General features: G+C 41.8%; 1 protein-coding gene across 3 annotated transcripts; it reads left to right on the forward strand.

Moving 5' to 3' along the window:
• The first annotated feature begins 13,665 nt into the window (after positions 1–13,665).
• CTXN3 (cortexin 3) lies at positions 13,666–23,274 on the forward strand. 3 transcript variants are annotated; one of them, XM_036020713.1, is made up of 3 exons: positions 13,667–14,768; positions 17,692–17,874; positions 22,440–23,274. In XM_036020713.1, the coding sequence occupies exon 3, from the start codon at positions 22,539–22,541 to the stop codon at positions 22,782–22,784; it is 246 nt and encodes an 81-aa protein (XP_035876606.1). In that variant the 5' UTR covers positions 13,667–14,768; positions 17,692–17,874; positions 22,440–22,538; the 3' UTR covers positions 22,785–23,274. The 3 variants fall into 3 exon arrangements, with proteins under 3 accessions (XP_028381420.1, XP_035876606.1, XP_035876607.1); XM_028525619.2 differs by lacking the exon at positions 17,692–17,874 and having other exon boundaries at positions 13,666–14,768; XM_036020714.1 differs by lacking the exons at positions 13,667–14,768; positions 17,692–17,874 and adding an exon at positions 17,881–18,043.
• The last annotated feature ends 1,564 nt before the right edge of the window (positions 23,275–24,838 follow it).

Consider the following 24,838-nt stretch of genomic DNA (forward strand, 5'->3'; position numbering starts at 1 on the left):
TGCTGGTGAGACCATTTGGCCCTGGAAAGGTGACATTCTTGAAGGGCTTGCACACCCTCTAATTATCCTAATGGAGATGGCGAATGCATGTTATGGTAGGCTCATGCAAGCATGGGAAAACAGTGATGCTTCTCCTTTCTTATGGGCATATGGTAGAGGTGGAGTCATAGAATTTCAGGTCTAGTTATAACCTCCTTAATTTAATAGCTAGGGAAAGTGGGACCCAAGAGGTAGCTTTCTTGAGCTAACTTTGCCCCACAGCCTCCATAAGAATGCAGATCTCAAGGATCTTTGCACTACTTTGCCTCCCACAGGTCACAATGCAAAGGGTTCAGGAGTCTTCAGGTAACTTTCAGTCCTCTTTTCTCTGAAGTAGATTTCACTGCTTTGAATGAATGATCACGTCCAAAATTATGTAAGCTTTCCTCCAAACTGCAGCTTGTTTGCATTCTGCTTATAATGTGTAGCCTGGGACTTAGAAATATCCTTCGTGAAATAAACAAACAACATTCTTAAAGCAGCAGAACACTGAGTGCCTTGTTTATTGATACTTCCTACAGTAGAACATCACTGAGATGGAGCATGGAGCTCTCTTTCAGTTCTAAGCTATTGGCAGCACAGTTTTGAGAAATGATTTTAAAATATAAAATTTGAGCATAAAAATAGCAATGTAAATTTCTTCTTTAAATCAAGTTATAATAATTTTTGTGGACTTAGAGGTTAGACAATCTATTCCCCCAACCAACCCTTGACCCAGTGCTGTACTCAGTTGGGAGCCACCTCTAGGGCAATATTTTAACTCAAGAGCACATTCAACTGCCTAAATGTAAGAAGTGGGGGCAGGTGGTCAAGCACCAAAGGAACTCAGTGGCTCAATAGTGGTCTTGCCATACAGTGGTCACTTCCAGACCCATATCAACCTCAAAACTCTTAAGTGTGCATGGGAAGGTGCAGCAGCCAGGTCCTATCACAAACACTGACTGTAGGCATGAGGGTGTTTTGTTTTATTTTATTTTGTTTGTTTGTTGCTCCGAGGAGCTTTCTGCCTCTGCACTCAGAAAGTCATCAGGCTTATGTTCCCCTCTGAGGACAGCAAAGAAGCAAAACATTTAAACACTGTTTATGCTTTGTGGAGTCACCAGTAGTTTAAATCAGCACTACTGCCTGATTAGAAGTCTTGCAGCTCTTTTAAAATTCTTATTCTACATGCATCTAAGAAAGGAGTTGGCCAAGCTCAGATGGTTACAAGCGTTTCAGAAGTGCTGTCCACTTAGGGGAAAAAAAGTAAAACAATAAAAGATGGCACAAGAGAACAAGGAGAACAAAAAAAACCTTTGATCAACAAAAATAATTATTTTTGAAATGTTGCAAGTAGGTCAGAATTATGAAAAGGGGGTGCCTAAGTGACTTTTCTCTAAGGATCTCAAACCCAAGAATTGGTCGGTTGCCTTATTGCAGAGATCCAGCTCACCACTCCCACCCACTCTCAGACTCACTCAGGCCACGTTCTTTTCGCCTGCTGCAGCAACACATTTCTGCAGACCAGACAGGGCAATGCACACACTCCAGGTTTGATGGAGTCTCTTTTGTGTCTACATCTACCTCCCCTGCCCACACAAAAATGAATATCAGTGTTTGTCCAGAGACCCCTATCAAACCTGTTATCCTGAGACACTGCGCCATTTATTTATCTGAGGCCCTGCAGAAGAGCCAGAGGTGGGAAAAATTATGTCAAGTGTGATCTTTGTGTTCCTGAGCAAATTACTTCATTCCCTAAAACCTTGTCTATGTAGCTATAAAACTAAGATAATAATATTATGTACCCTGGGATGGTACTGGGTGTGATACCTCACCCATTAGGTCAGGAACCAGGGTGGAGGACTGAATCCAGAAGTGTTCAATTGTGACTTTGCCCATTACGAAAGATCCAGAGTCTGGGACTGTGTTGGAAGGGCAACATGCTCAATAAACTGTCTCATTGCACCAAACTAAAAAGGTGATAAGACATAATCCAAAAGGGGATACAAGAGATTAGAGGTTAAAGAAACCAAATGAACCCAGGCACCAAAATGTAAATTGTGACTGAAAGCCAAGTCAAGGTGAGGGGTTTAAGTAGGAGATCAGACCAAGATCAGGTGGAACTGGAGCAAGGGCTGCATGGGAGATAGCACTGGTGCAGGAGGAAGCTCCAGGGTGCTGAGATGGGGGACGGTGTGTGACAAAGAAAGGTCATGGTGGGGGCATAACCTATGGGCATTCACTACATAGAGGGTAACACTCTATTGAATGTAGCAGTAGACTATGTCACTGTTTGACTGTGTTGCATGTTCCTTCCTAGGAAGGATCATACTTCTCAGCTGATTAAATTCAGATGTAGCCATGAGATTGGCTTCATCCGGTACAATTTAAGCCACTTGGTAGAGCTTAAGGCTTAAGAGCTAGCATATGGTTTTCCATACTCTCTCTTCCCTTTACTTTCACATTAGGTAGAGACTTGCCTCTGTGTCTGGATCTCAGAATGAGTATAAAGATGACATTGAAGCAGAATCCCCAAATGATCTTTAATGAACCTGTACCAAGAAATAAATTTTGTTGTTTTCTGCCACTGAATTTCTTTTTTTTCAAATATATTTTATTGATTATGCTATTACAGTTGTCCCATTTCCCCCCCTTCACCCCCCTCCACCCTGCACACCCCTTCCCACCCACATTCCCCCCCTTTAGTTCATGTCCCTGTGTTGTACTTATAAGTTCCTTAGCTTCTGCACTCCCCACACTATTCTTGCCCTCCCCCTGTCCATTTTCTACCTACCATCTATGCTACTTGTTCTCTGTACCATTTCCCCCTCTCTCCTCCTTCCACTCCCCCACTGATAATCCTCCATGTGATCTCCATTTCTGGGATTCTGTTCCTGTTCTAGTTGTTTGTTTAGTTTGCTTTTGGTTTTGTTTTAGGTGTGGTGCTAATAAATGTGAATTTGCTGTCATTTTACTGTACACGTTTTTTATCTTCTTTTTCTTAGATAAGTCCTTTCCATATTTCACATAATAAGGGCTTGGTGATAATGAACTCCTTTAACTTGACCTTATCTGGGAAGCACTTTATCTGCCCTTCCATTCTAAATGAAAGCTTTGCTGGATAGAGCAGTCTTGGATGTAGGTCCTTGTCTTTCATGACTTGGAATACTTCTTTCCAGTCCCTTCTTGCCTGCAAGGTTTCTTTTGAGAAATCAGCTGACAGTCTTATGGGAACTCCTTTGCAGGTAACTGCCTCCTTTTCTCTTGCTGCTTCTAGGATTCTCTCCTTCATTTTAATCTTGGGTAACATAATTATGATGTGCCTTGGTGTGTTCCTCCTTGGGTCCAACTTCTTTGGGACTCTCTGAGTTTCCTGGACTTCCTGGAAGTCTGTTTCCTTTGCCAGATTGGGGAAGTTCTCCTTCATGATTTGTTCCAATAACTTTTCCACTTGTTGCTCTTCCTCTTCTCCTTCTGGTACCCCTGTAATTTGGATGTTGGAACATTTAAAGATGTCCTGGAGGTTCCTGAGCCTCTCCTCATTTATTTGAATTGTTTCTTCATTCTGTTCTGGTTGACTGTTTCTTTCTTTCTCCTTCTGATCCACTCCATGGATTTGAGTCCCAGTTTCCTTCCCATCACTATTGATTCCCTGTACATTTTCCTTTATTTCACTTAGCATAGCCTTCATTTTTTCATCTAATTTGCAACCAAATTCAACCAATCCTGTGAGGGTCCTGATTACCAGTGTTTTTAGCTGTGCATCTGATAGGCTGGCTATCTCTTCATCACTTTGTTGTATTTGCTGTGGAGCTTTGATTTGTTCTGTCGTTTGGGCTATTTTTTTGTCTTGATATACCTGTTACATAGTGAGGGGAGGAGCCTTAGGTGTTCACCAGGACAGGGCAACCCATTTGCTGGGTTGTGACACTGTATGTGGGGGAGGGGTCCAAGAGGGAACAATGGTGCTTGCCTCACTCTCCACTGGATTTCAGTCACTTCCCCTGCTTCCCCCAAGCAAACTGGGTCCCTCTGGTGCTGCCTCCCATGTGGGTGGGTTTGTGTACGTTCTAGGACCCTGTGGGTCTCTCCAATAAACTCTCCTATGAGGCTGGGAGCTTCTCCCAGCACCTCAACTCTGACAGGCATTTTCAATCGGTGTTCTAAGGCTTAATTTCCCCGAGCTGGGACCCTGGGTTGCATAGTCTGTCTTGTTCCCGAGTTTCACCTGGTTTATCTGCATGTGAATGTGGGACTGCTGAGTCATCCAGCCACCTTGTACACCATGTCCCTCCACAATCTGCCACCTCTCTGGGTCCTCTGGCTGCCACCCAGTGTGCCAGAGTCCACCAGTCACCCCTTTGCCACGACTCCTCTCCGCCCAGCAGCCCAACTCTGCCCCTCCTACTGGTCTCAATGAATGTGTTTACTTTAACTCCTTGGTTGTCAGACTTCCATACAGTTCAATTTTCTGTCGGTGCTGGTTATTTTTTATTTCTAAATTGTTGTCCTTATTTTGGTTGGGCAAGGAGGCACAGTGTGTCTACCTACACCTCCATCTTGGCTGGAAGTGCCTGTCACACTTCTTAGCACAACCTTGAGCTGGCTCTACTTCAAGCAGGAAATGGGAAGAGTAATTTTGGCTTCCATTATGCTGCTAAGCCAGTTGCACCTGCCACTGAATTTCTTTTAATCACAGCATTATCTAACCTATCTTCACTGATACAAATGAAGATTACTGGTTGGAAGCTAGTAATTAATGGTTATTCCTGGTTAGACTTATTTTAATATGACAGGCAAGGCACAAAAATGATGTTGCAGGAGAAAACAGCTAGAAAAACTGCGACTACATGTTTACTTAGGATGATTTCTAACAGAGAGCGAAGTCGTTAGGTAAATGTGTGATGTATGCCAGTGTCATAGCCAGCCGGGTGAAAAACAAAGGAACAGGAGACCCAGCCTGCTTCGTTCTCAAGTATCTCACAGTCCAAACAGAACAAATCCATACACCCCACCCCACCCCCACACACACACTTTCTTTCACTGGATTAAAAACAGATATAAAGTCCAATTCTTGCCATTTTGTAGTTAAAACTCTAAGAAGACCACAGGTACAAGGTTGCTGAGTTTTGTTACTGTGATTGTGGTGTTACTCTAACTCATCATCATCACTGTCATCATTGTTATCATTATTATTTCACTGTTGTTTTTGTGGTGTTAGATATTGAGAAGACATAAAAGGAGTGGCTGTTGATTGGAGTCGCAAAAATAAGTTTCAATGTTCTTTGTCATGTTTAGCTCCCAGAGCCAGGTAGGCTTGAAGGTAATTTATTATTTTACATAAACAAATGGCTTAGAAATAATTGTGGTTTTGAGATGATGGGATTATAGAATGAGAAAGATGTTTGAAAAAAATGATGCAAGAAACTGTAATCAGGTAAACAGACCAGAGACGGACTCCATCCCTAGAGGAAAAGCAAGGCAAAGCCCCAGGAGCCAGCAAGACCTCACCTCAGATCACAGAAGCTAACTCTCCAAGGCAGGCCCAGGGAAGGGGAGACTGTTAATGATGAATGGCCCTTCATCTTTAGATACTACCACAAGGCTCAATTCTATACACCATCATACAGCTATTCCAACTTGGTCGAAGAACGTGGGCATGTACAGGGAACAATAGAGATTTTTCTTCATTGTTTTCCCATTTGCAAGCACAGCTTTCCTTGGCTTACACATTAATAATACACTGTCCACTGAACGTCATATTGGCATTTGACCCAAGCCTCTCGCCCTGTTCATGATATGCAACACCAACTGCAGGGTTATTGGCAACACCAAATGTTCATTTTTTTCTCAATTGATCCCACGTCTACTTTTGAATTAAGAAAAATGCTTAGAACAAAGGCAAGGACCCTTTCTGAGAATAATGCTGAAGGGCATTCTCATGAAGATGAAAGCAAATGGAAGTGATATCTGCTCTGGCTTGGTCTATTTTAACAGTGATATTCTTGAGCATTTTAAATGCAGAATTGCCTTCTTCAGGAGCTCTTCGAAAAATTTTCCTAAATTGTATTCAGTCCCTACTAATTTACCATGCAGCATTTTCACCTTGTGTTAATGTACATGAAACATATTTGAGTATATGTTATTATTTTTTATGTATAATTGCTGCAAAATAAAGTTTATAAATGACATAGCTTTTTAAAAAAAGATTAAATATGGTACCTAGTGCTTTAGCTGAACAACCATTCTAAAAATATTTTATTCTTCACATATTGAAAACAAATACGTACATTTGGCCCTTTTTTAGATCAGCAATGGGAAAATTCATTGAATACATAATAAAAGTGATCTCCTGCTACCACAAGTTCATAGCTTTCTTCAAACATTTCTGAAATTTAATGGGGAATAATACATATACATAAATAAATAATTAACTAGAAGTTAGCTATAAAAATAAATAAATAGAAAACATGAAAACAGATGACGGCTGCATAACGTGGGAAAACCAGGGCAATAGTTTAGATTTTACTGCACTGCAGGCAATGACAAGAAATCACATGCTAAGTGTGCATGAGATGTTTGAGAAGGGCTGAGAAGGATTAGCTTTACTTAGATGCAGAATAGACCACAGCCCTTAAGGGGGATTCTGGGTATTTGAGGAAGCTCTTGTCCTCAAAGAATTATCCAGTCATTTCCTGCTGGTACCTAAGATGTCATCATAAGAGATTCTTTGCCTGGATTTCAAGAAAAGTTTTTCTTTATTTTTCAATGGTTTGCTCACATTGCACCGACAATTTTTACAAAGCAAAATTGCACATAGTTAAACAATGTGCACATGCTTAAACAATCAAATTGCTTAGGAGGGACCGTCAGTGAAAAGTAGCGACCCTGTGCCCTGCCCTTTTCTTTCAGGCCTAAACCCAGGGAAAACAGAATTTAAACAGTTGCTTTTTTCAGGTCTCGTTATTTTCTTATTAACAAATTGACCTCATCTCTTGCCCAGTTAGTCAGTGCTAACATTCTCCATTCTCCTCCTGCTATCATCAGTGATAATTCAGCCCAATCTTCAGCACCACCACCCCTCCTAAGAGTTACATCAGGATTCCTAGCCCATAGTTCCCTCTACAGCCTTGGGAGGCAGTGGGGTCACTCATTTGTCCCCAGGCTTTCCATTTCTTCCTGTTTATAGCCCCACTTCTCATCCTGACCTGCGTCTTCCTTGCTGGACAGTCACCCGCCTTGTAGCTGTCAGCCCCTTTGTAGCTGTCGCCCCCTCTGCATGTCTTCTAAGCTCTGCTTCCCTGTTCAGCACTCCTCCATTCACCTTCCTCTCCCAGAATAGACCAACTTTCTCTCTTCCTGGTCATTGTTTATTCTGGGCATTGTTTACCATCACTTTAATGGGAGGTAAAAGGGGAAGAAGGGAGGGAATGCAGAAGGAAGAGCAGATGCATGTACTTTGAATGGGAATTGCAGGCAGAGGTTCTCAAAGCAGGGTGTGTGCATTTTCATGGATTTAATCAGTTTTTCAAAGCTTAAGGCTCTTCCCTCACAGAGTTAAAATACCTAATATGGCCAAACAATCAAGGAGAAAAAAAGAATTTACCTATATCATTTTCAATGTGTAGATTTCAATGACCTACATTATTAATGATGTAAATTTTTTATTCAAAATACAGATTCTTGGACTTACTAAATTAATTAAGCTGGGCCTGGGACCCTCAAATATGCATCCTTAACAAGGTCCTGAGGTAATTTAATGTTATATAACAAACAGATGATTTTTATAATATTTGCACATTACTATATATATAAATATAAAATATATTATTTGCAGGCAAAATTGTAGATGGTAGGCCTCCTACCAGTTTGGAACATAGAATTGGAGAGGAAGGTGTACCCTTAATATCTGACTTTTTAAATAATATCACTAGAACTTCTGATTGATCCCTTCGAAATATTGGAATATTGGTAAAGTTAAATTTTTTTTAAGCAGCAACTTGACTGCATCATTTATAAGACATCACACTGAGGCAGCTGGAACTGCCACTCAGTAACCTTAATATCACAGCTTCTGTTTCTGCCATTTCCTCAGCCTCCTTTCCACCATTTCCACAAGTTTAAGTATCAGAAATTGAGATTGACTTTTCATAAGTTTTTTAATAAGGATTTTACACTGCTCTGTATGGTTATTTTTTACTTTTAGGTTTTTTCAAGTTGATTTTTCAGTGGCAAGAGTTTTAGTTCCAGAATGTCTCAGCTATGAAAGGGTCAGTAATTCTCAGGTAAGTTCAATGTCATGTCCTAAACCATCTTGATGTTCTCAGCTGCTTAAACCTCCAACTGCCCATGAAGCACAGTCTCCCCTCTGACATGCTGTTGGAGGGAAAGAAAGAATAGCTCCAAAATGGCAGCTTAAAAATCTGGAAGGATGATTTGTATAAAACTCTAATTAGTCCTTTACATGACATCTTAAAGGCATCGAGTATTTCAAAGTCATTAAGAAACTGTTCATTGTACCAGCCATTTTAGAAGAATAAATTTACCCACCAAGCAGTTAACTCCTCAGTATGAATTTCCTTTGAACAGTGAATAGTCCATAGTGATGCTCTTATCCTTTCAAACTACAACTAGAATTAATAACTAAAATTTTGCCAATATTGTTTCTAAATAGAAACAGTGGGACATTTTGTGAAGTTGCTTCTTCTTAGGACTGGACACTGGGTTTTCCGTGAGCGTGATGCTTTTCCTTCCTACGGGCTTTATGATTTTTGACTTGCTAAGGAAAGAATGAACAAACTCATTGATTTTGCTGGGCCATTTGTAATCCTCACAAGTATTACGTTCTTTTTCCAAATAGACTTGCACTGAGTTGCAGTACTGTTTGTTCTTCATTTTCATTTCGAATATTTCTCTGTTCCAGATTCATTGACTACTAATTGAGCATTCAACATACCACAGATGTGATGTGTGCAGAAATGCATTCAAGAAAAGATCAAACCAGGAGGCTTCCAATTTGCAGTTGGACTGTAACCTGTTTGCTTCTAATAATTCTTGAATATAGATCCTAATTTATAGGCTCAGCATGAATATTATTAAACCTTCCCCAGTGTTCCCTTGCACTTTTTTTCCCCACAGGTCCCCTGACCTGTAAAGATAACCGAGTGAATAAATATACTTAATGATATACTTAGAGCTGGCAAATCAAATGGAGATTGAAAATCAAGCTAATATTCATTTAAAAATATTATAGTATACTTCCAGCCAAGATGGAGGCATAGGGTAGACACACTGTGCCTCTTCACACAAGCAACAGAAGGACAACTACAAATTAAAAAACAAAAAGCAACCAGAACTGCCAGAAAATCGAACTGTATGAAAGTCCAACAACCAAGGAGTTAAAGAAGAAACATTCATCCAGAGGGGTAGGTGGGGCGGAGACCGGCAGTCAGGAGGAGGGGACTCAAAGCAAGGTGACTGCTGGCAGATAGGGCAAGGCAGTGGCTGGTGGGCTGGGCGGTTCCACATTTGCATGAGGATAAACTGGGAGGAACAACTAGGGAGCAAGACAGACCGCACAACCCTGGGTCCCACTGCAGGGAAATAAAGATTCAAACCTCTGACTGAAAACACCTGTGGGGCTTTAGATGGCAGCGGGAGAAACTCCCAGCCTCACAGGATAGTCCGTTGGAGAGACCCACGGGGAGAATGTACACAAGCCCACACACCCGGGGAATCAGCACCAGAAAAACCCAATTTGATTTTGCGTATTGGGGGAAGTGACTGAAATCTGGTAGAGAGCGGAGCAAATGCCATTGTTCCCTCTCTGACTCCTCCCCCACAGTCAGAATGCAGCCACCTGGGTTGCCCCGCCCTGGTGAATACCTCAGGCTCTGCCCCTTACTACTAATAGGTGCACTGAGACCACACACACAGAAAAAAAAATCCAAATGAAAGAACAGATTAACAGATTAAAGCTCCAGAAAAAATACAACTAAGCCATGAAGAGATAGCCAACCAATCAGATGCACAGCTAAAAACATTGGTAATCAGGATGCTCCAGGAACTCACTGGGTATTTCAACAGCATAAAAAAGACCCAGGCAGCAATGAAGGTTGCATTATGTTAAATAAAGAAAAATCTATAGGGAATCAACAATGACAGGAAGGAAACCAGGACTCAAATCAATGGTTTGGAGCAGAAGGAAGAAAGAAACATTCAACCAGAACAGAATGAAGAAACAAGAATTCAAATAAATGAGGAGAGGCTTAGGAACCTCCAGGACATTTTCAAATGGTCCAAAATCCAAATCATAGGGGTGCCAGAAGGAGAAGAGGGAGAGCAACAAGTGGAAAAGTTATTGGAACAAATAATAAAGGAGAATTTCCCCAATCTGGCAAAGGAAATAGACTTCCAGGAAGTCCAGGAAACTCAGAGAGTCCCAAAGAAGTTGGACCCAAGGAGGAACACACCAAGGCACATCATAATTACATTACCCAAGATTAAAATGAAGGAGAGAATCCTAGAAGCAGCAAGAGAAAAGGAGACAGTTACCTACAAAGGAGTTCCCATAAGACTGTCAGCTGATTTCTCAAAAGAAACTTTACAGGCAAGAAGGGGCTGGAAAGAAATATTCCAAATCATGAAAGGCAAGGACCTACACCCAATATTGCTCTATCCAGCAGAGCTTTCATTTAGAATGGAAGGGCAGATAAAGTGCTTCCCAGATAAGGTCAAGTTAAAGGAGTTCATCATCACCAAACCCTTATTATGTGAAATATGGAAAGGACTTATCTAAGAAAAAGATAAAAAATATGAACAGTAAAATGACAACAAACTCACAGCTATTAACAACCAAACCTAAAAACAAAACAAAAAACATGAGCAAACTAAGCAAACAACTAGAACAGGAACAGAATCCCAGAAATGGAGATCACATGGAGGATTATCAGTGGGGGAGTGGGAGGGGGAGAGAGGGGGAAAAGGTACAGAGAACAAGTAGCATAGATGGTAGGTAGAAAATAGACAGGGGGACGGTAAGAATAGTATAGGAAATGTAGAAGCCAAAGAATTTATGTGTATGACCCATGGACATGAACTAAAGGGGAGGAATGCAGGTGGGATGGGCTGTGGAGGGCAGAGGGGAATAAAGGAGGGACAACAGTAATAGCATAATCAATAAAATACATTAATAAATAAGTAAATAAATAAAATATTATAGTATGTGACATTTTTTAAACTAAGAAGACAGAAAAGTAAAAATAATATACATACATTGACTTCCACTTCTTTTTTTCTGAATTAAAACAAGTAGAGTTATTAAGGTGTATCGTATCCTGTTTTCCACCCTAAATTTCACATTTGCTGGTGGTTACGTGAGTAATGAGAGACCCTGAAGGGAGAAGGCACCAAGGAAGAGGGGTGTAAGGGCTAAGAGACCAGTCCCTGCCATTCTCTCATACCCAGCATGCTGTTTTATCTGGACATTCCTTGAAAAGAGTGGTCAGCCATGTCCAATGTTACCATGAAGAGCAAGGAAGATAAATGCTGAAGGTTTTTTTCCTTTTTAGCTTGAGGCAGTTAGAAGCCACAGATGACCCTGTGAAATCAGGTACCATAGAGAGCTGAGGACATAATTCAGCTGTCTGCTGGGGGAGCATTTAAGGGGAGGCAAGGAAGTGGGAGATGGTGGAGGTGAGCTCGTCAAGAAGCTCAGCAGCCATTGCCAGAAGTTGAGCTCCCCAGGCCCTCACTAGGGAGCCTTCTAGACTGTACAGCACACAACCAACTTCAGCAGAGAGCTAGGACCCAAACGTTTCATTCTTTGCAACACCTAATACAGAACATACCTGACACTTAATGCATGAACTTAACCTTTCTTGAATATGTAAAAGAAAAAATCTACACAAAAGAAGAAATTTTTTTACAAAGAATCTAGTGATGAAAATGAAAAGAAAATTATATCTATATTTTGGAATATAAATATGCATAAAACAAAACAAAACAAAATATTTTATTTTGAATATATTCAAAATATATTTTGAAGATCATACCAAGAATTGATTCAACTTTATTTTGAGAATTAGGCAGAGTCAGAAAGAAACACAATAGTGATGATAATAATAACACAGCCTGTGGTAGCATAAATCTTGATGACTCATGAGGCCTTTTTCATATTCACCGTCTATTTCCCTACTGAAAAGTGCAGCATGGGATATTTAGGAAAGAGTTGTAACCTAAAGCACATGAAAGGTGAAACTTGTAATTAGCATATAGGAAAAGTTCCCTAGAATAGATTTCTAATGATCTTAAGTCATTACGTTGCATATTTGAAAAGAAAAGCTGAATCAATGCACAGGAATAACGCTAGGATCAGATGGGATAAGAGAAGCATAGCCAGTGCACCTGTGAAATCACCCAATTTCATCACAATTCCATGTCAGTCTGAGCTTCATACAGCTCCGTGGAGCATTCTAGGCTCCCCATTGAAAAGCTGGGCCCGAGAGCAGAAATCCAAGGCAGAATTCAGAGAAGAGCTCTAAAGATTAGTAAAGACTAAAGAAAGAAGGTCTACTATGAAATATTCACAGAACTGGACTTTTCCTCATTGTTTCACAATTCATGGTGATTCACATAATGTAACAGCATGGGGGAAGGCTGTTCCAATAATTCCAATTCTAATTATCTTACAAAAGAAATGTGCAAACTTGGTGGCAAGATCTTGGTAACAGCAGCTCTTTATCCAATGATTTTTGGTTCACCTTGTTCAGCTTCTGTCGGGGAAGAGCTTTCTCACAAGATTTTGTGGAGGTTCGTGACTGACTTTTTTCAGGGAAGGTGGAATAAAAGAAAAAATATTCTTATTTAGACTAAATATGCAATGGAGGACTTAATCTAAAAAGAAGTTGTCAGAGGGGTTGCGGAACCGACTTCTCTGGAGAATTGTACAAACAGGCCCCACACTCATCTCTCTGGATGGTTTCTGCCTGCAGAGCAGCTAGAGCACAGCCACGGCCCACTCGTGTTCCTTTCTGCCTCTTGAGTCTATAGGCTACAGCCATGTCTGAGCAGGCCTCCTGCACAGGGCCCATTGTTTCTAACTACAGTGTCTTCTCGCCCCACGGAATGATGAGTGTAGAAGGGAGGGTGGGGTCAGGATGTTCCCTGAGCCACACCCTGTTGGTGTTACCTATCTACTAGCACCATCTGCTGAGAAGCACAGAGGATACCAGTTAGTATTAAATGATACTGCTCTGTCGGATTTTATTTGCCCCATTGTATTGTGAGTGAGTGTGTGTGTGTGTGTGTGTGTGAAAATACTGTGAGTAAAACTAACTGGAAACAAAATGCCGTTAAAAATCCAGAAAACATAAAGGGAAAAAAAATCCTCCCTGTCCTTTTGAGGTTAGGTTCTAACGTCAAGCATTTGATTCTTACTTTTAGAGTCTAACACTTAGCATCTGAATTCGCTGGGGTCTGAGCCCTGTCTAGGATTGTTTTTTGTTGTTAGCACATATGGATTTTTCCTCTTAGAAAATGCGCTATGCTCTAGCCCCCTAAAGCTACAGGGTAAGGGCTGACTTCTCACAAGAGCTGAAGAGACAGCAGAGCTGACGGGCACAGTCAGAGTGAGCTTTAAATACCATGTACCCCATCATTTGGTGGGTGGGTGTTGTCGCTAACTATACCTCTACTTCAACAAAGAAAGTGGTGAGTTGCCAGAAACCAGGGATGTTGCATCTGAAGGATTATGCTGAATCCTTTCCAGAGAACCACTTTTTGTAAAAAGATAAATTTTATCCTAAAATATTTTCTAAATTTACTTCGGCACTCTATCCAAGGAAAATAGTTTAAGTATTGTGCCATGGAACTACTATCTGTAGAATTAGAACAACTTCCCCTCAGCGAAGGTCTATCTTTATGCATCAGGTGGTGTCAGATGGCCTGTGTGGGGTGGGGAATCTGCCAAGGTCGCAGTTATGCAGGCTGGCCAAGGAGACACAGGACAGGCATCTTAAGCCTAGCACATTTACAAACAGGTGGTGAAATTAAAATTTTGTTCTTTTTTAATTTTTTTTCTCTTGGCTCCCATAATTGCTGCTTTTCTTTAGGTAAAACAGCCTTTTTTCTTTATTTTTGGTTTTCATCTCCCAGATGTTAATTTGATGCCCTTCCCTAGGAGTCTTCTCATTAGTGAAGTTGGCCTGAAGGTCATAAACCATAATCGATATGGTAGCTGCAAGGTGCTAATTGTCGTCCTCAGAGAGGGACAGTATCAACAATCAATAGGGAAGAGCAGAACACCAGTGGATTTGTGGCTCTGGTTTTGAAAAGGTGTGGGAATGCCCTGTGATGCTTTCCCCCGTACTCCTTTTGAATGTTAATGCTTTCTTGGGGATGATTTCAGACACACTGCTAGGATACTGCCTCTATTCGCTGAAGCAGAATCCTCTGAAGAGTTGCTGAGGCAGAACTGAAATCATCGCTCGCCTCAAAGAAGCAGCCGAGTCGGCCGCTAATGATGCCTCACAGAAAGACGATGCTCCTTTAACTCAAGGGTTTTAACGGGAAGTTTCTAAGCCTGAAACAACAGCTTTAGATCTGGGGTGTGCCATCAGCTGCTCGCAGCCCCCACTGTCTACTGCTTTCACACAGCCTGGTCGGTCAGGAGGAATGGAAACTGAAGAAGCTTATAACTACCTGTAACAGTTCCACCAGGAAATGGATCAAGTGTGTTCAGCCAGATCCAGGTACTTGACCAAAACTGTGTCTGTGACAAGCTAGTTAAATGCTTTTCTCTAACTTTTCAATTTATGCATGAGCAATAATTGCATAGATGCCTTTTGGATCCAAGTTCTGAATTCAGAGCTAGCTGTCAGATAAAGTCTAATTAAACAGTTGCTAGGTGAAGTTAATGTGGGGGGAGGGAATGTATTGATGCTTTTGTTTTTAAAGCATGCTTAAGTTTACAATGCTACTGACACTGGATTAAGGAGTAGTAAAATAGGCTTTTTTCTTTGCTAAGCTGCAGTAAATTATTCATGAAAGCTATTTGTCCATGACAATATTTTTTTCCTTCACCTCAAATATCCAATCTTCCAACATGTATGAAGGATGTTTAAATTTGTTTACAAAGGATCGCAACTCAACAATTCAGAATGATAGTGGGGACTGGCCGTGGCGTCCCTGGGCGACGGGCGGTGTGCAGCCTTAGGCTTGGGAGGCATCTGCAAGCACTCTTTTCCACTGGGAAACAGAAGGAGAAGCAAAGGAAACTGGGTGGAGTCGTAATGTGCACTGCTTGAAGTCAAAAGGTCCAGTTTGCTAATGGTGCCTTTTGATACCCCCAGCGACTGACTGAGACTAGGTGGTATTTTTCTGATGTTCTCAGCCGTGCTGCAGCCTTGCCCTTTGGCCCCTTTAAAACTCTTCAAGCAGATGTTAGGAAGAAGGTGAAGATAGGGAAGAAGAAAAGCCGAGGTTAGGGCTCGGGCTGAAGAGAAAGGTCTCCTGCTGACCCAGAGCTGGCAAGTACTGGAATGCAGGGTCCGCCCCAACCCCAGGCTGATGGGTCTGCAGGCTGACTTTGCTGAGGCAGAGAGCTGGAGGGACCAACCCCAGGTGCAGCACTGGGGGCTGGCAACAGTTCCAAAACTGCCTGTTGACATTTGTAGCTGACCACATTCACATGTCTTTAAAATCATTGTTTATGGATTCTCTAGTAGCATTGGGTCTCTTGTCTGAGTGTATAAAATGATATTCACTCTTAGCTGTCCTGTGAATTCTGAAGCAGCAGGGCTATTGTATTGGAACAGGAGAGCTGTATTTGGAAAAGAAGAATATGGAAGTTGTGGTGTATTTATGTGAGCCAAAAGAGGGGGTTGGTGGTTAAAATGCATGAAGTACCTGCAAGAGCCAGGAAATGGTTCCCTGAAGTTCTTGGCTGGCCACCAAGAGGGCCATGAATTGTTTGAATTTATAGGAAACATTTCGTATCTTTGTGTATATATCCTGGAAGGCAAGTTACTGTTCCCGGAGCTCATACACAGAATTTCTACAAGATTCAGAGGTATGCACACAATTCAGTTGCTTATAAAGTGATTTGATTGCTTAGGGGATGAGGTGGCTTTTGTGGAGGGCTCCCAAAGGTAGGGGGAAATGTACAATAGGGTCAAGGTGGGGTGTTCACATGTCTGGGGGTTGTGGAGGGTGGGTAGACCTCCAGAGACTCCAGTTATGCAAACAGCAATGCAGTGGAGGCTTTCTTTAGCTCAGAAAGTACAGAACAATTCTATTTCGCCTCAGTTTCAGGATATGTATTATTTTAATCATTGAAATCCACATTAACATTTCAACAGTCAGCTTCAGAACTGTGGCAGAATAATGCTGCACTTTGAGTCAGTTTGTCTCTGCCAGTTGTTGCAAATTCAGTCCTGCTTGCCTCATCAATTCCCTTCCTGTTGCAATCTACAGATCGGGCTCCTCAGTCTGCTGGATAAATAGAAATAAGGTACACAGGGTGTCTTTGCAGGATGAAGTGTCCTGTCTGTCACATGCGCAAGTTCTCTGGACAAGCCTGCGAGTGTTCTTTCTCAATGGACAAACTGTTTTTACACCTACTTTTGAAAACATGTCAACTCACATAACTAGGCTTCTGGCCTAGAACTTTTAGAAATTAGGTACAGCAATTATGTGGTTTCGGAGTACTTAAAATACAGACAGCATTGCTTAACTGCACCCTGCGCACTGTTAGCAGCCGAGAGATGATGACTTGCTATTCACTCCAACATGCCAGAGAGAAACTTGAGATCCAGTATCTTTAGGGGGATGCTGCTTTCTTGGTAATAGATTTTTTTTTTAATTTGGGGCAATTTACTTATAATCTCTATTGTTTTGTGTGCTGGTTTACATAACGGAAGTCAGAAGTAAATCTTACTTTGCATAAAAATGGTGTAAAGAGAATATACCCATTCACTATCCCCTACTTATTGACCACTCACTGCGCACCAGGCAGGACTGCACGTGCACTGCCTCGGCCACAGCTGTTACTGCGACACGGGCAGGAGGCTGAGCACAAGAGCCGGTGGCCACCGACGACATGAGGTGGCGGAGTGACACGCCTGTGTGCGGGCTGCTTGTGCTCAACGCAGCCTGCTGCTGTCGCTTCAGAAAGAAGAAGAGAAACGTGTCATTGCTTTAAGATGTATTTTCTCCCGACGAAATATTTTTCTTTACTGTGAAATTGTATAATGAGATGCTAATGAAACGAAATGTCCAAAGGAAGGATCCAAACTTGAGAAGGGTAGATATTGACATTTATAGTCTCCATGCAAGACGTTTGGATTCGAGATATTTCCAATGGCTGCCCTTCCCAATCAAAAAATAAAAAATAAAAAGTGGATTAGGTAAGAATGGGTTGACCCCTTGAATAGAGGGACACTGCTTATCTCTAGTTGATTTTTATACTTCAGACCCACCAATCAGCACTGTGACCCGGGAAACCTTAAAGGACTGAATAACTGCCTTTCAGATCATGAGAGCTGTGACTGCTAAAGTGTCACCAAGACTCAGACTCTCTGCACGTCTTTGACCCAGGGTCTATTTCAAACACAATGGTCTGACATCCCAGTTCAGCTAGATGACATGCTTTTATTTTCCCCTCTGTCTGTACAGCTGGCACCCTGAAGTTTGAATTCAGTACCCTGGACTGTGAGAGGCTAGAGATTTGAGTGAACCCCTGTTGAAAGAGGCAATGATCGTCGAACGGCAAGAAATGCCTCAAAGAGTCTGTTATTTAATGAGGGGAAGAAGATGAACCCCGTGGAGACATAAGAAGGTGCTGCCACAGAAATGCAGGTAACGTGCTCTTGGAGAGAAAGCAGAAAGCACCCAGTCCCTTTGGTGAGGGGGCAGATGTAGGCCCGCTGCAGAGGCGGTATCGGTGAGGACCGTGGGGGAAGAAGAGAGACCTACGGGCGGGCGGGAATAGGGCGAGGAGGAGGACACCAGGACTCTGAGCTCACAGGTGGAAACCTGGAGGTGTTCAAAGAACAGCAGGGGTTGGGGGAAAACCGCAGAGCAGACCAGACCAGGTGAGGCTTTCTCCCCCAGCATCCTGGACTCGGTTACTGTCAGTTTGTTCTTATCAATACATTGGTCATTTTACTCAAAGCCAAATGTGATTCGATGTTTGTCTCTTTTTAAACTTATTGTAAAGATAAAGTAATATCTTAGAAAAATTCCGTTGTCAGAATATGATGTAATTGGTGGTCCGGAAAACAGGTGCATCACGTCTGCAAGGGGTTAAGGGGAGGGTTTGGGTTTTAGACATTGGAGGACACAGGCTTTCTGAGGGAAGGAGGGGCAAGATCTGAGCTCAGAAAGATAAATCTTGACATGGCATGTAGGAAGTATGGGGAAAGAGAGAGTGAGCCCCTTTGCAAATTACTCCTAAGCGAGTGGCTAGTAGTGAGAGTGACTGTGGCTAAGACGGACCACTCACGTGGAGCTGCATAAAATTCAGGGCATGATTCTGATACTTAGTGAGTATCAGAGTCCCAGGAGCCTGACTTGAGAAAGGGGATGTATCATGTCACCGATGACATATTTTAAATATGACATATTTTAAATTGTTTAAATAAGGTTTTCTTTGCCCAGGGTTAAAATTAGGCTTTATTTCCTGAGTGCACGTACACACAGACCCAGCAGAGGGTAGACGGGATGTGCCAGCTGTGGGGGGAGCCAGTCAGGATTCAAACGCTGCTGTGCCTGCCTCCTGCTCCTGCTCCTGCTCCCTTGGGGGATAACCGCTTTTTGTGCTTATTAACACTCAGGGTTGTGTCGAAGTCTTCTGAAATCATTTACCTGCCCGGATGTCACTATTCATATGAAGGAAAAATTCATTATTTTGCTAAAAGCAACTGTGAACATTCTGAAGAATTATTTATACCAAAAGGGACATTTGACTTTAAGACAGACTTTTTTTTTAATGCACATGTTTCTGAATATTTTTGTATTGTGGTTACATTTAGTTCTTTTTCTGTATCTTACTATACCTGATGCTTCCTTTAACTTAAACAAGCTGTTGAACTTCCCAAATTTGTAAATTATTGATTAGCTGATTGTGGGTTTAAAAAACAAACAAACAAACAAACAAACAGACTCTCCTAAGGATTTCAATCAGACCCAGGCAAAACTGTGGCATAGTTGGCATTTCTTTCTGGATCCCTGTGTCTCTAAGTTCCTTTATAACCACCTCCTGGTTTCCTCATCTCTGCCCACCATCCCCCACCACCCCCCAGGACTCTTGTGCTGCGCCACCTGCTCACAGCACCTGTGTCTGTCTCCCCCAGTCCTCTCTCGCAGGCCCTCACTCCAGTAAGGTCTTCCTTCAATTTCCCCCCTTTTTAACCCTCACCCAAGGATATGTTTATTGATTTTACAGAGAGAGGAAGGAAGAGAGAGAGAACCTAGGCATGTGCCCTGACCAGGAATCAAATCTGCATCCTTTCGTGTACAAGTTGAAGTTCCAACCACTGACGCACCTGGCCACGGCTTTTCTATTAACTACATTTCCCCCTCCTTCAAGGAGAAACTGTTTTCACAGACAAATCCCTACTGTTACTATGTCACTTTCCTTGGTAAACTATTGCAGTTTAACATCCTTTAATGATATGACCAAATGAGGTAATTTAAATAGGAACTCGGGCACCACAGTATGCTGGGAGGGAAGAGGCTTACAATTTATAAAGAGCTATAGAGTTTTCAAAGCACGTAATCGTGCTGCAAAGAGACTTAACCATGTTCTTGCATCTGCCTTTTAATCAGAACAGGGTGATAAAACTGAAAATTTTAAAATCATTCTAAGCTGAATCAGATGACGAGGTTATTTGCTGGGGCTTCTTCAGATGGTTGCCCATCACTGAAGCCTTCAAATGAATGGTGTCCCAGCTCTAAAACCAGAGTTATTAGAACAGCCTAACAAGTATGAGATGATGAACTCGGAGAAAAGGAGTTGGCGTTTGGCTTGTACAGAGGACAAGGCTGGGGAAGACTGCTCCTGGGTGTCAACACGCTTTTATCAGTGGAGACCAGGGGTGGGACTCGAGGGATGAACAAGGCCCTACTATCCTCATCACCAAGCCTGTGGATGGGGAGGAATTATCACAGGCTCAAAAGATCCTATATCCAGTTCTTTACTGTCTTCACTGAATTTCACAAACCTAGAAACCTTCATGTTGTTTCTCCTGCGTAACTTTAACTGTCTGTATTTCCTTTTTGGTTTGTGTAGTGTTTCATAAGGAACTTTCTGAAAATGCAAACCTGTATTTTCAGATGTATTGAGAACAGACATAGAAAAGCACTCTGCCCTCATTTGGGGTGGAGAGAAAATGGATGTAGAATGGTACCTAGTAAGCCAGTAGGGAGCCAGGGATGCAAGTGTGGGCATCCTCAATAAACCATGAAAAGACAAGAAAGAACATGGCAGGGACACCTTAGGCTTCTATTCTACCAATACCTGGCTTCCTTTTGACCTGGCTTCCTTTTAACCTGGCTTCCTTTTGACCTGGCCCTTGGAGAATTTTCTATTTGGTAAGACTAAGTCCAGTCTGGGTATTTGGGGTGGGTCCAGATGGCCCTCGTCAGAAGCACTCAGGAGAGCCATGTAGGAAGCTCTGGCCCCATTTCCTGCCCCACCCCCAACGCCAGTCTCAGTTACCTATGGAGAATGAATAAACACCCAAGCAAACCAACACCAAACCCAATCCATGAATGGCCTCTATAGTCCAAAGAAGCTTAGTTTTTAGAAAATACAAATTTCATCTCAATTTTATTTCAAAATAAAAATGAATCATAAGTGATTCCTTTGTAACTATGTCAGCCTTTTTTAAAAAATCAAAGAACTGCAAAATATTTCCCCCCAAAACTGGTAACTCATTCCTCTCAGATACTGCTTGTTGTTCCCTTCATAAACTGTCTTTAAAACTGTGAATTTATGGACTTTGAAGTGTTGACATAGATGCAAAGTGTTATGATTACTACTGCTGGACTTCAACGCAATGGTTATAAGTGAGCTGAGGAAGTATTGCATTAATGCTTTAGATCATAATTTCTATTTTGATTTGATTGCTTGTTTTTACTGAGGGTAATTTTTTTGAATCCATGTTAATTGTCACACCTGACTACTCTGCTATGTAACTTTTCCAATAGACAGATTTCATAAGTAAATGTGTCTCAGGGTTTTCTATACAGTAAACTGTAATATAGATACTCTTCTTTATAAAAGTTGATTTAAATAGATTTAGTTCAATATGTGAAGCTTCTAATAGTCTGTGTATATTTCAATTTGCCTTTAAAGCCAAACAATAGTATCCACATTCCTTAATCTTTCTACCAGTAAAATGTCCTTCTCTTTCTCTCCACTAAATGGTCTTCAAGAGTAAGAAGCCACTGTGAGGCTTCTAAAAACTGCAGTCATGGGGACATCTGCAATAGTGTTGACAATAAAATAAAGGAAACAACACAGTCAATCAATTCCTCTGCCCTAGCTCAGTTCTCTAAGTACTTCCTTGGGTCAAGTATTGAAACTGGTCTTCGTTTTCTGCAGACAAGAGAAAAAGCAGCAGAAGCCCAATGGTTTGGAAGTCTGAGACACCTCCTTTCTCTCATGGCTCAGGCGAGAGACAGCAAAGAAGCATCACAGCTCTCTTAGTCATGTCTTAGTCAAGTGAAGCAACACTGTTTTTCTTCTGTGTGTACTTTTCAAAGGCTTTTCACAGACATTCATCCATATGAGAGCAACATGAGATACACAGGCATTTCTGCTTCCATTTTCACACTGTAGTGACCTTTCCAAGGTGTTGCACTCTTTTAGCATCACATGGAGACTAGAGCCCAAAACCCGATGCTCCCCAAGTTTCTATATTAAGCACATTTTCTAGCCTCCATCTCTTTGCACTGAAGCTATAGAGGTCCCTGCCTCCATGGAGCCTGTCGTAGGGTGGCTCACACATGTTGTGTTTAGCCACAGTCCTGGTGCATAGTTGGTGTTCCATCAATGGTGGCATTATAGGAATGATGTAAGAGTAATGTTATTGGAGGGAATCTAGAAGAGACTTGGCAGGGAGACTGGGTTTGGATGTCAAGTTGGCAAGCACACCTTGAGGTCAACATTACCTTGTACATTTCTCCTTTTCTGTACTCTGGTTACCTTCCCTGCCCATCCCTCCTGGCCTCAGGTGGCTCTCGAAGGACAACCTGGTAATTTCATGCAAGAGTAAAATGTTATACACAGAATTAGACATCTCTAGTGAACAAGTTTACAGATTCCTTCCTCTCTCTGAAAAACATGACTGTGAGCCTAGAAATAAAGTTGCTCTTTATTAGTCATTCCCCTTTTTTTTTCTTTCTTCCTCCTGCAGATAACTTAGCCTCTCCACGGTGCCAGCACCATGATCTCAGCAGACTGATGATGGAACAAAAAGAAACGGGGCGATCCCCTGCTCTGTCTTCCCCAGACAATGGATGGAGGACAGCCGGTTCCTTCACCCCTGGTGCCCTTCGGGAACACGTTGTCAGAGTCTAGCATGTCCCTGGAGCAAAAGACCACGTTCGTTTTTGTGATTTTGTTGTTTATCTTCCTGGGCATCCTCATTGTCAGGTGCTTCCGGATTCTTCTGGACCCCTATCGGAGCATGCCGACCTCAACCTGGGCTGATGGACTTGAAGGCCTGGAGAAAGGGCAGTTTGACCATGCCCTTGCTTAGCAGGGGGAGCAAGACCCCCTCCTGAGGAGGTGAAGTGATTCATGTCTTGGCAAAGAATTCTCTTTCATCACTGTTCTCAGCAAACTGAGTTTTAGCAGCATCTGTTCCTAAGACCACCATCCATGATTCAGTAAGCATGCTGTTGGGTTAAAACATTGAGAACATTGGAATGGAGATTTACATTACTGACCAAAAATAGATAGGTTTAAATTTCTGTGCACAGTCAATGAAGGAACACTGTCGAATGTCTGCAATGGAGAGACCACGAGCATCGATGCTGATGTAAACTTTGCCGTAGGAGGAAGTGCTACCCAACCCAACCCGGGAATAAAGACCAGAAAGGATCTGGTCTGAATCTGGTGACAGGGCCAAGAGGATGTTTTCTTGCTTTAGTCCTGTCCCTCAGGCTGCTTTATTTTCATGGGAATCTGGGTCCCAGGCAGGGAGTGAGAAGACTGTGTTCACTGGACCAAAAGCAGGCGCTTGTTTTCACCTAAAGCAAGGAGCATGGGGAGGCCCTGGCTTAGAAGAGATGGTTCCATCCTGGGAAAATACAAGTGAGGATGATGTTTCATTTTTTAAATAAAACTGAAGTCAAAGGTTTATGGTGGTTTTAAAACTATTTGCCAGGGCAGGTACATTCTATGTATTCATATTAATAACATATGTGGGTGTTGCTATACATAACCTGAATTTACTCTCTTTACACAAACAACTGAAATAATTGGTTACAAGTGCAACCTCAAGTTTGTTTGTTTTTTAAATAAAAAGTTAATTGTTTAGAGGAGGAGACTTTCACAGTCTCAAGAGAACTGTGTGTTTATGACTGGATATAGAAATCAAATAAAACTTTTTAAGACACAGAAGTGTCTCCTCCTTTATTTCTCCGAGACTAAACGCACTGGAGTCAGTGTGTTATGCGGAGCGCTGGAGGTCTGGGTGCTCTGGGGAAGAGACGAAGAGCAAAGACCATGAAAGGCCACCTAACTCATCCCTCTCCCGCTTCAGGAAGGGCTCCTACAAATTGTCTCATATGCATAAAACCTCTTCTAAGCACTATTTAATTCCACCAAAAAGAGAAACACGAAAACCTCTTATTCCAACTTCTATTGGGCAGAAAACCTTGTATCTAAACTAAAGCCCTCAGGCTGTATTCATAGCCTATGTCTTTTAATTTTCTCTTTAGCTAGCCATCATTTTTTATATTTATAAAAAGTTTAAAAGCCACTTCTGTGTAAAAAAGGCAGCCCTTAGTAAACACTGCTGTCTTCTTTCCTTTTTTTTTTTTAACATTCTTTGGGGGGTCTGCCACCTAAGATTTCCTGCTTCATATTTTCCCACTGATTTTTTTCTTTACTTAAATAAAATAGCTTTATTGAGAAATAGCTTTACTTAAATAAAATAGCTTTATAAAATTTACATTTTTAAAGTATGTAATTCACCACTTTTAGTGTATTTACAGAGTTTATGCAAACACTACCACTATCTGATTCCAGAATTCTATGTCCCCTAGCAGTCATCCCTATCCTCCTTCCTCTTGGCCCCTGGAAATCTCTAATCCACTTTCTGTCTCTGTGGACTTGCCAGTGCTGCACATTTCATATAAGAGAAAGTGCAGAATATGTGGCCTTTTATGCCTGGCTTCTTTCACCAGCATGCTTTCCAGGTAGGTTCATTTATACTGTAGCATGATCAGCACTGCACTCCTTTGTCTTTTGAAATAATATTCCACTGTTTGGTCATGCCACAGTTTGTTTATTCATTGGCTGTAGAGCTTATTCATTGGTCAGTATGAAGAATGATGCTATGGACATTTGTGTACAAGTTTTTGTATGGATATGTTTTCAGTTCTCCGGGTATATTCCTAAGAGTGGATCTGCTGGGTGATAATGCTCACTCTATGTTTACTTTTTGAAGAACTGTGAGGCTATTTCCCAAAGTGGCTGCATTATTTTCTATTCTCATCAGGAATGTATGAAAGTTTTGATTCTTTTCTTGTCCTCCAACTATTCAACTTTCTTTTTTAGCTGTAGAATTTACAGCTGAATATATCA

This window comes from Phyllostomus discolor, chromosome 3 (genome assembly GCF_004126475.2).
Source record: "Phyllostomus discolor isolate MPI-MPIP mPhyDis1 chromosome 3, mPhyDis1.pri.v3, whole genome shotgun sequence".
Classification (NCBI taxonomy): domain Eukaryota; kingdom Metazoa; phylum Chordata; class Mammalia; order Chiroptera; family Phyllostomidae; genus Phyllostomus; species Phyllostomus discolor.

Bases quoted from the DNA above. Each gene is read 5' to 3' on its own strand.
- CTXN3 (XM_028525619.2), top strand. From the start codon at position 22,539: ATGGATGGAGGACAGCCGGTTCCTTCACCCCTGGTGCCCTTCGGGAAC.